Source organism: Strix uralensis, chromosome 12 (assembly GCF_047716275.1).
Source record: "Strix uralensis isolate ZFMK-TIS-50842 chromosome 12, bStrUra1, whole genome shotgun sequence".
Classification (NCBI taxonomy): Eukaryota; Metazoa; Chordata; class Aves; order Strigiformes; family Strigidae; genus Strix; species Strix uralensis.
In genome coordinates this window covers 18,356,428-18,369,604 of record NC_133983.1, presented here as the reverse complement: position 1 = coordinate 18,369,604, position 13,177 = coordinate 18,356,428, and the positions used below count along the sequence as shown (strand labels likewise).

Here is a 13,177-nt window from a genome sequence, read left to right as displayed (position 1 = left end):
GGTGATCAGACGCAAAATCTGCTAACAGCTTCACTCAAAAGCAGAACCAGTCCTTGCTCGCTTACTAAAAATGAGTGTGCCACAGCACATTTTGTTCAGGCCACCTGCAAAGTTAGTGTTTTGTGCTCTTTTATAGAACTAGGTACTGCTACTGTTTGACAACTGTACAGGCTTTTTTACTTTAATAAAATTTAGGTATCTCAGTAAACTGATTTTTTTTTTTTCAAAATGTGTTATAGTTGTAATCAGCTATTCAGACACACCCATAAACACACTGCAAAGGTTCTTCTTTCTTGAAATGTCTTGATAGTTTTCATAACAAAGAGTAAAATGCACTCTATATCTCAGTCAACTGATCTCTAACGCAATACCAATTGCTTAAGATGAATGACTCAACACAATTTCTCATTCCAAACACAAGGTACTCAGGTAGCAGCATCCGACAACATTTGGATGGAATTCCATCTACAGAAATACTTTCTTTTCCCTTGATCTTTCTGCTTGCAATTTGCATTTCCAGGTAATTCAGAGTGTCTCTTACGCTTTTGACTGGACATGTTTATCTTTGTTAGTTATCTTGACATCACTGTGGTGATATAACAGATAATAATATTGTTGGAGTGTATATGATACTGCAGTGGTTTTGACACAAACATAAGACTATCGTATTGGTTTGGATACGAACACAGATACACGTGTACCGTACATATTGCTGTAGAAGTTTTGTAGAAAAAAAAATCCTATCCAGGTAAAAAAATAACATAGGAAACCGTATCTTCTAATGACAACTTTTATCCGAACCTAGTGAAAATTTGGAAGCATGATACTTTTTTCTGGTTAAAACCAGTGCATATAGAAAAAGTGTCATTATGATTATTTGTTTGGATAAGAAGTATTCCTGTATTTCTTTTGTCATCAGTGACTTTGCACTCCTGTCATTAAAATAAGTGTTACAACTGACCTAAAAAAAATAGAAAAGCATAAAGCAAGCATATGTAAGTCAACAAACATACAAATAAAAAATATAGATCTATTTTTTATATGCCTCTGACACCCTTTTGACCATGTATTGACCATTTGTGACCATTTTGCTCAGACTAAACCAATCAATAAGTTGCTCATCCAGAATGTAAAACTGAATTTTTTTACTCTTACAAAATTGATAATTCAGAATAAGATGAGAAGATTATATTGCTATAAACTCACAGGATGGATATCAACAAAGCAGTAAGACTACATCACACCGGAACAGTAGCTACTAACTTAAGAATTATTAGTGCTTCTAGCAAATGAGGTATTTTTTAAATGTTTTGATAGTCAAAGCTAAATTTGACATATTTGTCAATTTTCAAAGGAGTCTAGAGTGATTAGATTTAGGGGTCAGCCACTTTAAGGTCATTGTGAGACCACAGATTTCACTTTCAAATTGAGAAGAAAAATAATAACCAAAACTTCACACACATACACAGACACACAAAAGCAACTAGTTGGTACAGGGATTTGTGAAGTTAGTCTGTCACCCACTGAAATGAATCCCACTTACCAGACATAATTTTTCTGACAAATAACCTTGATAGGTAAAGGTAAAGCACACAGACAATTTACTGCTATTACAAAGTTCTTCAAACTCTGTGCCAACACTCATCCTCTTCAAAATAAACCAGGGAGCACTAGGTCTCATGTTACAAAGGATCTACAATTACAGAACACTTTCCAAAATGCTAACAATAAATCTAAAACAAAAATCAATACTATTAATTTGTGAGATGGATGCTAAAAAAATCAAAGCTGCCACACCGTTCAAAAGTGTTAAAAACATAAACACAATGGAAATCATAAATGTGCTTTAAAAATCAGTTTAAAAATACCAGTTACAAGTTTTTCTAATCTAAATTTAAGACCCATGTTGCTTATTTATTTCTATGAAAAAGGATACCGCAGATGGATTGTGAATTATGTTAACAGACATTTTCTCAGCCACAGAAATTGTTGGCTTAATGCCCAAGGAATACAATAGCCACATGTTCGCAATCTTTAATTATCCAATTAATGTAGTGTCGTTTTAGCAATTAGTTCAGATGACCATATGTAACTTCTTACAAATAGCTCGCTCTTACTATGACCAGAATGCCAAATGTACCAAGATGTGTTTATATATGCCCAACTTGAACATTAGAAGGACTTCCATAATTACCTATGTTTAACATACTGTGACTTTTGCTATTAGACTCTTTCTAAAAATTGATTTAGTTTCTTAAGTAAGGTTGATTTTTGCCGACTTGTTCTTTTGAACATGCAAACAAAACCCTGTATTTTGGTATCTTCTGTAATGGTAAAACAACACGGTCATGATGAGCTCGCAGCAGAGTTGCCAAAAACCAGCTTGGTTCAGTTTTGGTTTCTTCAGACAAAAATTGAAAACCAGCCTGATATAACGTATGCATAGACCCTGCAAAACCTTCATCCCCCCATGTCTTACAAAGCTCTACAGCCAAACTGCTTGCATTAGCCAGCGTGCCGTGACAGCAGAGTACGGGGGCAGGGTGAAGGAACGGCACCGCCGCACTCCGCAGTACTGCCACACAACCCCAAGCGCCCGGCGCACTCCTGCTTGGGCCAGGGCCGGCAGGCTCCTGCCTCTCAGTGCCAGGTGGCTGCCAGGTCAGCTCTGCGAAGGCAATGAGCCGAGGCAAAGCCAGAGTTTCACATCCCTTCATCGACCCGGAGACGGCTGCAGGAGACAGGGGTAGGATCTCACCAGCACAGAGGAACCTTGAGAGACATCATGTCTCCTTCCTGTTGAGCCATTACGCTTATCGAACACGATTTAGCTCAGCAGACCCAATTCTCATACTTAGTGTTATCTCATGCTTTACAGCTTAAGTTACACTCTAGAAGAAATGAAGACAGGGATGTAGATTACATTACGCTCTCCTTTTTTTGAAGCCTATAGCATTGGCCATGGTTGGAGGGAAGAAACTGGCTTACATGGGATCTGTATGAAAATTAGCTTCCCCAGAGTTTGGATTCAACACATAAAAGCTTTTATTCCTTATATAAGGAATATTCCCATATTCCTTGCAGTAAGAAGTTCTCTATATTCTCACTGATTTAGGATCTGGTCCCAAATACAACTTCTAGTTGCTCCAGTGATACTATCAAAGAATAGAGACCGGCAGAACTCATTCCTGAGTTCAGTATAATGGAATACAACAGAAAGCTGAAGATGAAAGCAGAATGTCTGCTTGAAATTAACACAAAATACTTTATTATCTGGCCACCATGGTATTAAGCATTAAACAAATTCAGAGAAAACTATTTTCTGTCACAGTATTTCTCTGCAGCAAACAGATAAGTTATTTTCTCCTTAGGATACTCAAATTTTAATCACCAGTATACAGGTAATTGTTGAAGAAGGGAGAGGAAAAAGCAATCAGTGCATAAATACCTTGAATTTCTATTGTTTATACACCTGCATTTAGATGAAGGTATACATACAGAAGGACACATAGGTCTTTATTTCTCCTTAATTGGCTTCATTTCTCTCTAAGGACTCTTTTAATGTATAAAAACCGTAAGCACTTTAATGTAAAATTCATATCAACCTAAATGAATAGGTTAGCATTACATTTTTCTGTCACTATAATTTATGAATACCAAAAATGTTGAATTATAAGGCATACTGTTGTAGATCATTTTATGCATAATGAAGACATTATTTTTACATCTTTTGTTCTATCCTTTTGAGTACCTGCCCACATTTCACAGGGCCTGTTTTACACTCGGGTTTTTAGGAAAACAAATGCAACTGGCTGACCTCCGGTCTCTGACACAAACTGTAGCTTCCAAGATACGTTTCATAGCAGCCACAAATCTGCTATAATAGCTAGACATGCTATTTAGCAAGACTTGTTAAGGATCCTTCCAATTATGCACCTATGGATTTGAAATACTGCGGGAGCACAGCTACCTCAGTAGCTCTTAAGATAATTTGCTCTGACAACAAGGGAAGTTATACCCAATCACACAAAAAAGGGCAGTGCTGTTCTGAGGGATAGAAACTTTTGGGGGACGAAACAGCTTTTTGACTTGGCTTCTACCATACATTCTCAGACAAAAAGTAATAAACCCTTTAAATGCTGGACCCACGTACAACCAGATTCACACTCTGATTAAAATCCCTCCCTCTGTACTGATGATGCTTGAGTGATGCCCTTAGGAGAATGAAAAGGCATTAGAAAAGAGTGAGTCTGAGTCAGTATGTGTTTTGGCCACAGCAATGAACTCTTACATGCAGATACATACTGGGACAAGTGAAAAATACCTGGACATTTCCCTTCATGTTAAAATTTGCCATAGCCTTGTCTTTTCTGCAGAAGTTTGTTTGAAGAACGAAGGGATAGAGGAGGTGCATTTACAAGATTCTTCAGATTACTCTGATTACTTCCTCCCTTTCAAACTCAGGGTATATTGAAGCCTCTTTAAAAAATTCATACAGTAGAATCATTCTATGCAACTCTAAGAAGAAAACTGTCAGACAACATTCCCAATTCAATATTACATTGTGCTTCAAGAAAAGATTTCCATATATTCTAGATTAAAAAAAGTCTCATAAATAAATGATAATCCATTGCTTGCACTGAAAAATGAAAAATAATTTTCTGTTTGCATTTTACTCAGCAGAGTAAAATTTAATCTCTCTTTTAATATAGTCTTTGTATATACAGAGAAGTAAAAAGATGTAACCTTATGAAAATTTTTCACACAGTTAAAAATATTTCTATCTGTGTTTATCTAGAAATCTTATGAATGCTGGAATATATCACATATTGATAACTTAAACACATTATTTCAAACAAATTACGATAATGTGTTTTTTTTAAAGAGAAGGGAGAAAACCTAGGTTTTTAACACTAAGCAGCATAGAGACAATGATGAAGAAAAGGGAAACTCCTAAGAGGTTGCTACATCTGGCCACAGTTCAACAGAAATCTGTTAGTAATTTTATAGAATTTATTGTAACAAGACTTCGATGTATTTTACATAAATCTAAAATAATATAAACATATACTGTATATGTGTGCATATTTATAAATAAATTTACATTTTAAGTAATGTGATGTGTTAGTGTTGCATAGAATATAAATTATATAGTAGAAACTACGTATACCTAAATTCACTGGCAAGATTAGAAGTATACTGAGCTTCTTTTAGCTGATACAAGAAAATCAAATAAAATGTTGGTTCTCATAAAACAACTTTTTTAAAATGCCAAACTTTTTTTTTTAAATGATCAAATAAATTTCCCTGATAATGTTTAGTTTGTCAGAAAAAAACACCTACATAATTCACAACAAAACATTCTGGTTTTGGCTCTTGTATAGAAAAGCAGCAGAAAACAAGGTTAGATTCACAATTCTGTCAAAGAGGCATCTTCCTCTTACTTGTGATGTGGGAGTAACCTGGTTTAATTCTCTTCTCTGCCTGGGGGGATTGGAACCCATCGCCTGTCTCTGGTTGATAGCTATGCAGTGGCTGAGGGCCACTCACTTCTCTCCTTGATACAATTCCACTTTCTGTAAGTAATTAAAGTTTCACTGAAGCAGGTACTGAAACCCCAGTGGCCCACTTCCCAGGTAAAAGCCACAATCACCAGCCAAAAGGGTCATTCTCACTTACTTTATTTCTCAATTAGTAGTTTCTCCATACAAGATAAAACAGGACAAGCTGAAACAGAAATGCAGTCCTATTGCTAAAACGCTCTTTTGGCACAGTCATTTAGAGACTTTTCTGGGAGAGTTAGGCTGCAAGACTGAAATTGTGAACCTGAGATAGCAGCTAAGATGTCATTTTGTATTCAGTTTTGTAGGGAGTAACTGAACAGTCAGTGTGACACGAGAATGAAAGCAATTCCCTGCCCTGCTAGTAACCTGAGAGTATTTATCTGACAACCTACCTCTGATGTGTGAACAGTTCTGGGGTCACTGAAAATATGATGGTTCCTTCCATCCTAGAATAATTCACTATCTTTTTAAAAAATATATTCACTTGCTATAAAAGCCTTGCCATCAGTTACTTCTACCACTGGCAAAGGAAGAAGTTGCACTGTCCTTTAGCCATTATATGGGAGCCTGCATTCACACTCCTTCCAGTCAAAATAACTACAGGTTGAGGAAGCTGCAAAGGGGTCCCAAAAACTTAGAAATTCTATAATGCCAATTTTCTAGTCTGAGATTTGGCCCTCTAAATGACTTCCAGTAAAATACACTGATAGGTATGTGCATCTTTGAAACTGTGATGGTATTACATCAGCATTTATCTAACCTGAAACCACATCAGGAAAATATTATGAAAAAAACCTGTAATTAACTCCTAACAGGATGCTGTCAGTATGCAAATGTAACAGCAATGTACTTTTAGGTGACTTGCATACAGCTATAAGAATTTTCAAAAGTGTGAAAATTATTTCTAAAATGGCACAAAAGTACCACATTTTAAATGGGAATTTTCACTAATGGAATTACTCCCATTACTTCAGGAAGTGCTAATTTTCCTGCTCACTGGAAGCTTAATAAAAGTGCTGTATTTTCTCCCTAATTGTGATTAATCAGTGTGGCACTGTGAATGGCAGCAATTCCTTTTCAAACATGTCAATTTTCAAAATTTGGCAAAGTGTGCATGTTATGCAAATTACTTCATAATTGTACTGTGTGCTAAAAGAAAGGAACAGAACTCCAGGCAGAAGAAAAATAAGCCATTCTGCAGGAGAAGTAGCATCCTGGCCAATGCCAGGCACGGGCAAACAACACAACTGCATATGGCAGCAGCCAGCTGAGGACACTGAACCTTTGTTTCTGCCACCGATTAGCAGCACTCAAAAGCCAGTCACCATTACCTCTAACATTGCACAAAGACATGTGGGACAGAGGAAGGTGGTGAAGTGATGGTGGATACACCGGGCAGGGAGACTTGGAGGAGATCCCAGAACATCTCTGCCGTTACCACCAGCTCCTCTCCCATCCCAGTCCCAGACCAGCAGCAGCAAGCGAGCCCAGTGCTCTGCAAGCTGAACCCCAGCCCAGGCCCTTCTCTGCGCCCATCCTTCACCGCGACAGAAGAAGAGGGGCTCGCAGCCTTGGGTTTTGTGTGCACTGTTGGGAAGCCTCGGGCAGGCTCTAACCAAACCTAAATGACCTTGGAAACATTTGAGAAGTACTGCTGCAATGTCTACTCACAGCTAATCCTTTCTGAAACTTGTATCAACACTCACCTTGCTGATAAACAAAGTCTGCTGTAAAATAAAAGGCAAAAAAAAGAGAAAAATCATTGCTTACATAATGAATATACCAAAGGCAAATATTTCCACTGCTTCTAATAAACACACGATATTTCTGTTTAATCTTACAAATTTCCAAAGCTGCACGAGTCAAAAAAGCTGCAATGTCCCTGGGTTATTAATTCTTTAAACAAAATTGAAAGATCCTTATATCCTTATTATTATTAAAATATAAAATAGTATTTCAGAGATGTGATATATATTTCAACTATCAGAAGTATCATTTTGCAATGCTTTCTCATCCCTAGTGAGGCTGAATCTGTACAAAGAATCTGGTGAGTGTAATGGGCCATACGTGCCAAAAATTAGGCACAAGAATCTCATTGCAATGGCATCTACTAGATGACAGTATCATTATATGGTCCAACTTGGATTACTCATCTGTCCCTGGAAGCTAGGATTTTTCCTAACAGGAATAATGGCTTTCCTATTTTTTTTTCTAGCTGAGAGAGTATGACAATAACTAGATCTGAAGTGTAAACACAATATTGTTTTTGTCAGAGCTTATTTGAAAATGCCCCTTACATTTAAAAAATAAAAGTAATAGAGAAATTATATACTTATTGAAATCAGTATCTGACAATAATACCATTTACCCATACATCTTCCACCTCTTGTTTCTGAGAACCTGAAAGTTCTCTTTCAGAAATGAAGAAACATTCATTTTGGGGTGCACTAAAATGTGGTTATCAAGTAACATTTCCTATTTCATATTTTTCATAACAGTAAATTTCCAAGGTCTGTAGTGTGTGTTGTCAGTGTTTCTCAAGAGAGGGTTTCTGATCATTACTTCAGGTTAAAATGACTTACCATGCAGCCATCTGGTCGCATGCATTAGTACACACTTCAGAAATCCACAAACATTTTATAACTGCACTCCACTGTGCTCTAAGTGCAGCGATGGTAGCACACACCCAAGTACAGTATGTAAATAAGACAAAGACTAATAATGCCTTCAATCCTTCGAGCGCAAAGGCTGCTGTTGTATGTAACATAGCAACACATTTTCCATTACACCCTAAGATTAATAAGCCTCATAGAGACCTGGAAAATCTGACAGAAAACAAGGGCAATACGATGTTCATTTCTGTTTCATTAAACACAGGATGAGCTGATGGATCTCTCCACACTTTGTCACTCCACACTGTTAATGGCTCTTTGACATTATTATTCACCATGGGTGAGATTGTGTAACCTCTGCTCACATTGGTGAGCATTTACAAAAGTAGTCCCACTGGCAACTGCTTTAGAGAGGTTACCTGAAGCATATGGTACTCCTCAGCTCAGCTAAGAGTGGCTGAATCTGACCATAAAAAAGTGTTTGTGAAGGATTTTAGTAATGTGCAGGTAGTTGGTGAAGGGCACTTTAGTGGATACAAAGGTTTAATGCAGCAGTTAAGAACTCCGTTTTCTAGCAGGCTAAATAGTTGAGTGATACTTCTTCATCCTCTTTATTTTTATCTGCATATTTTTAGATCTGATGGAACAGTTTTGCAGTGTTACTTTTGCAAAGCAAGCAATTAAAATACCTGGAACAGGGACACTATAAGCAATAGGAACACAACACAGGCAGCCAAAAGGTGCCTGCACAGAGGCTCCACACCTCCCTGCAGATAAAACTCATAATGTGAAAAGCCTTGGGAGAAACAAAATAATTTCAACACAAGAAAGTTTATTATTTTTTTCTTAATTATGTATTCAGGGTTTTACTTGTTGTAGTGTAGTTATAGAACACAGTCATACTTTGCATTACCTTTCTTTTAGAACTGAGTATGTCATATTGAATTGGAAAATTAAGAGCAGCACTGAACATAACCATGAATGTCACAGCAATGAACCAGGAATGAACCATTTCTGTGTACCTTCCCTATTTTCATTTGATATTACTCCAATGAGTGACAATTCTTTCCTTTCACTCAAGGTGCTCTCCTTTGTGAAACCCAGAGCATCACAGAAATATGAGTAAACATTACTGTCCTTGTTTTACAAATAGTCCAAATAGGCACAAAGATATGAAACAGCTTCTATTTCCAGCTCACCTTAAGTTTATACACTTACTTTTTTCCATTTGAGAATTTGACCTATGCACCCTGAACCAAATCCATTCAGACAAGGACGCAAACAAAAATATTTCTCATTGGACATTTTCAAACTGGGACTTGTGCAAAGCAACTCACTGTCTTTTCTGTTCTTCTCTGTGATCTGCTTCTTGGACCTTTTCAATATTTCTTCCACTGCCACATAATCACTACCAAGCTGTTAGCCATCTTCTTGCACCACTCTACCTACTTTTAAGATCACTACACAGTGATTTTTATTAATTTATCATAATTTGCCAACTAAAAAAGAAAAATACCAATACAGTTCTTAAAAACAAGACACTAGAGAGGGGGACGCTGCAGTCACACAGAACTCACAAAACTTCACAATAGTGCAAGTGAGTGGTATTTTATTCTGTGATTCTGTTCTGTTCCATGATTCTATGATGTCCAAGTGTCCCTTGATGACAGTTTGCACGTGCAAACCCTCATGTTTGAATTCAGATGGTCATGTGGCTTTTCTGTCCAACTGTAAGTGAACAGCAAAGACTGAGAATTTCATATAATAGAAATCAATACATAAGTTACAAAACAATAACAAAGGACATCCATCCAATAAATATAATTAATGAACCAGTTTGAGAAAATTACTATCTGCCTGTAGATATCACACAAATAGGAAAATGGAACATTATGTAAACATAAATCACTGTGGATTATGTGTTCGATTACAGTTTCAGGTTAAAAAAGCAAAATTAATATGACCAATTGTTCCAATTCATATCAGAAAACAGATTTTAAAGAAAGCTTTGGCAAAGTGACATATAAATTATATGTTCAAAATTATAAACTAGATTTCCCCAGACAACCATGGTGATTCCACAAATAGTTTCAGAAATACCTCTGGCTAAATGATCAGCTTTCTAAAGACTTACCAGACAACTTGAAAACAGGAAATTTTAAAAACAATACAACTCATTATATGAGGACTGCTGCATGAGTTGCAATACAAATTCTGTCTTGAGCAGAATTCAAAACTAAAGTGGACACTATAATCATTGTGGGAGATGTAAACGATAGGGGTTTTGCTACAGCACAGAGATGGAAGCAAAACCCCAAAAGTTTAACTAAGTCAGATGCTTGAAACCTAGAACATGAATGGCAGCATACCAGGAAATGAAAGTTACTGAATTAAAGATATGGCATACGCTAAAGACAGTCAATTCTGTGTACGCTGAAGATGTCTGGGATTTCTCAGATACATCTAAAACAATTTGATTTTGGTGAGGAACAGTACTAATCAAAGCACAAAAAAGACTCAGGTCCATTGGATAGAGTTGTCAGGAAGCAAACACAATGTGCCTAAACACCTGTTTTGGAAATGTTTAGTCTTCCATAACACTGTTCTAGAAGATAAATGTATCTGTCGAGGACTGAGATAGAAGGGGGAAGCAGTCAGATACATCACAAATCCAAAACAAATAAACAAAGGCCTAATAAGCAATCAGTTCAAGAAAAACTCCAGCTCAGATTTTTCAGCCATGAGACAAATTCCCATAATGAAAACACAAAAAGTGAAAGATTTTCCTTACATGCAGGTCCTAAGTACAAACAGTGGATGATAAGCAAATTTGGTGGCAGTCTAAGCTTTGACACTGTATTTCAGTAACCAACATGTGTAAAAGATAGTTCATTAAAGCTGAGCTAGCTCCTAAATTTTTACGTCTGTAGAGGAATATTAGCTCTGTTCCTGAAAATAAAACAGTAAAATAATTACAAGCCTTCAGTGTGGATGAGTTTGGTTAAAAAATAAGAAGTAGGAAAAAAACTGTTAAAAAATTAATTAATAACTGATTTCTTTCACTATAAAAATCTGAAAGAGACAATGCTGGAAGTAAAATCTGAGAGTAGAACTAGAGACTGAATGATACAAGGAGGAGATATGTGTTCTGTTCGCACGTAGGCAAAATGCTTCATCACATCATATTGTCACAGAGGAAAAGTGTGATGCAAGCCCACCTCTCTTCCCTCTGTGATTGTGTATGTATTAAACCACTTTACAGTCACGTATTCACACATCTATCTTTGTCTTCTTTCTTCGCAAACTAATTCCCGACAGAATACGAACAAGACTGCTTGTGTACCATAATTTCCCAGAGAAAGAAAAAAAACATCTTTTACAAGTGCCTTTGTTACTAATGCTACTTAAAGAAACATTCATTTCAATGTCACTAATTTCACTGAAGCACCACAATAGCAAACTTCTGAAGACAGAACAATATAAAAAATGTAGACTCAAATGACAGCTGAAGAATTGGGGTGATCTACAAGAAACAGCACAAACTGAGCGAAGAGAAAAGCGAGTGGATTAGTATCGCGTTCCTGTATGCTTGGGGTCACTAAGATGAATGTGCATGAGATTCTTTTGTCCATTTGTGCTATAATTTCACACACTAAGAACAAAATTGTGTTCTCTGATATGCTCACAGAAGTCCCTCTGGAATCAGTGAGAATTACACGCCTGCATCTAAGGGCAGAATTTGGCCCTAAGTCATTAGTTAGAACTCTCTGCTGAAACCCTACAGAGAATAGGGGGTATCAGAGGACGATGAGGATCAAACTGATGCAGCACACTCTGAGATTTACTCTCACAGGAGACCATCAAATACTCAGACATTCCAAAAACCCCATCTGTAAAGATAAAAATCTTTGCAAGACTAACACACCATGGTCGTAGAGGCTGCTTTCAGTTAAAACAGACGTAAGCAGCATTAAAAACAGCAGCAGAGGAGAAAACAGCCCAAGATTTTCAGACCTTTATAGAAGAGTATGCCAACTCCTAACAATCATTTTCATGAAAAGACAAACTCCTTGAAAGAAAAATAACTTCAATACAGCTATTGTACATATGATGCATATGTTCATAGGTGGCCTTACATCTGCTGAAGAACTGTTCTGTCCTCAGCTAAAGGATAAGCGAGTGAAGTTATTTCACCAAACTTTCCTGCTACTTTGGAAGACTTTTGAGGTGTGTGTACATATGTGTATGTCTGTGTATTTAAACATACGTGTATATATATTTTAGTGTTAACTTCCTACTTTCTGTTCTGAAGAACTGCCTGTGCATTAATGAATGCCACTGTAGTTGTTTATATTAAGATCTCATATCTATTATTTATTTTGAGCTTTAAGCAAGCAGTTGACACAAAAATAATTACAAACAGTATTTTGCATCAAATGCCTTTAAATTTTTAAGAGTTGTATTTAGCAATATGATTTGTGTCCAGTCCTACCTTCAGACAAATGATTCACTTCTATAAGTACAGACTGGTTTATCTCAGATATTTCCTGGGTACTTCAGTATAAAAAACAAATTTTTGCTTCTCATCAACTATAGTGATAGAATTCTTCTTTTGTTTTGATCAAGGACTGACAATACTCCAATTCTTACTGGCTACAAAGTAACAGCTTAAAAAAAAAAATCCACACTATTTAATTCTAAACTCCACTGTATCTGTTGCAGGATAGGCTGGCATTTGCTGTTAAAGCAGAAAATTACAAGAAGGGTCTAATTGACCCTCTTGTGTCTTTGAAAAATCCTGTCTGTTGTCTCTAATTGACCCTCTAGATACCTTTATGGAACAATGAATGAACCCTCTGTAAATAATGGACGGTGATGATTAATAGCCATGGTTTGGCTGGACCTCTGGCTCATGGAGTTGTGCTACTGAACATTTTTTTTGTTTGTTTTTTTACCATCACAGTTCTCTACACTTCATAAACAAACTATTTTGAGATAACA

At 36.6% G+C, this 13,177-nt stretch overlaps 1 protein-coding gene across 2 annotated transcripts in view; it reads right to left on the bottom strand.

Moving 5' to 3' along the window:
* Window positions 1-13,177, bottom strand: part of WWOX (WW domain containing oxidoreductase) — a 531,587-nt gene that overhangs the window by 319,657 nt on the left and 198,753 nt on the right. Inside the window, exon 9 of one of the 2 annotated variants that reach the window (XM_074882173.1) lies at window positions 9,825-9,904. The exons of the other annotated variant lie outside the window; for it this stretch is intronic. Within the exon in view, the coding sequence (XP_074738274.1) occupies window positions 9,884-9,904 (21 nt within the window). The 3' untranslated portion in view covers window positions 9,825-9,883. Of the gene's footprint in view, window positions 1-9,824; window positions 9,905-13,177 lie in introns of those variants that run through there. 2 annotated transcript variants of the gene reach the window in all.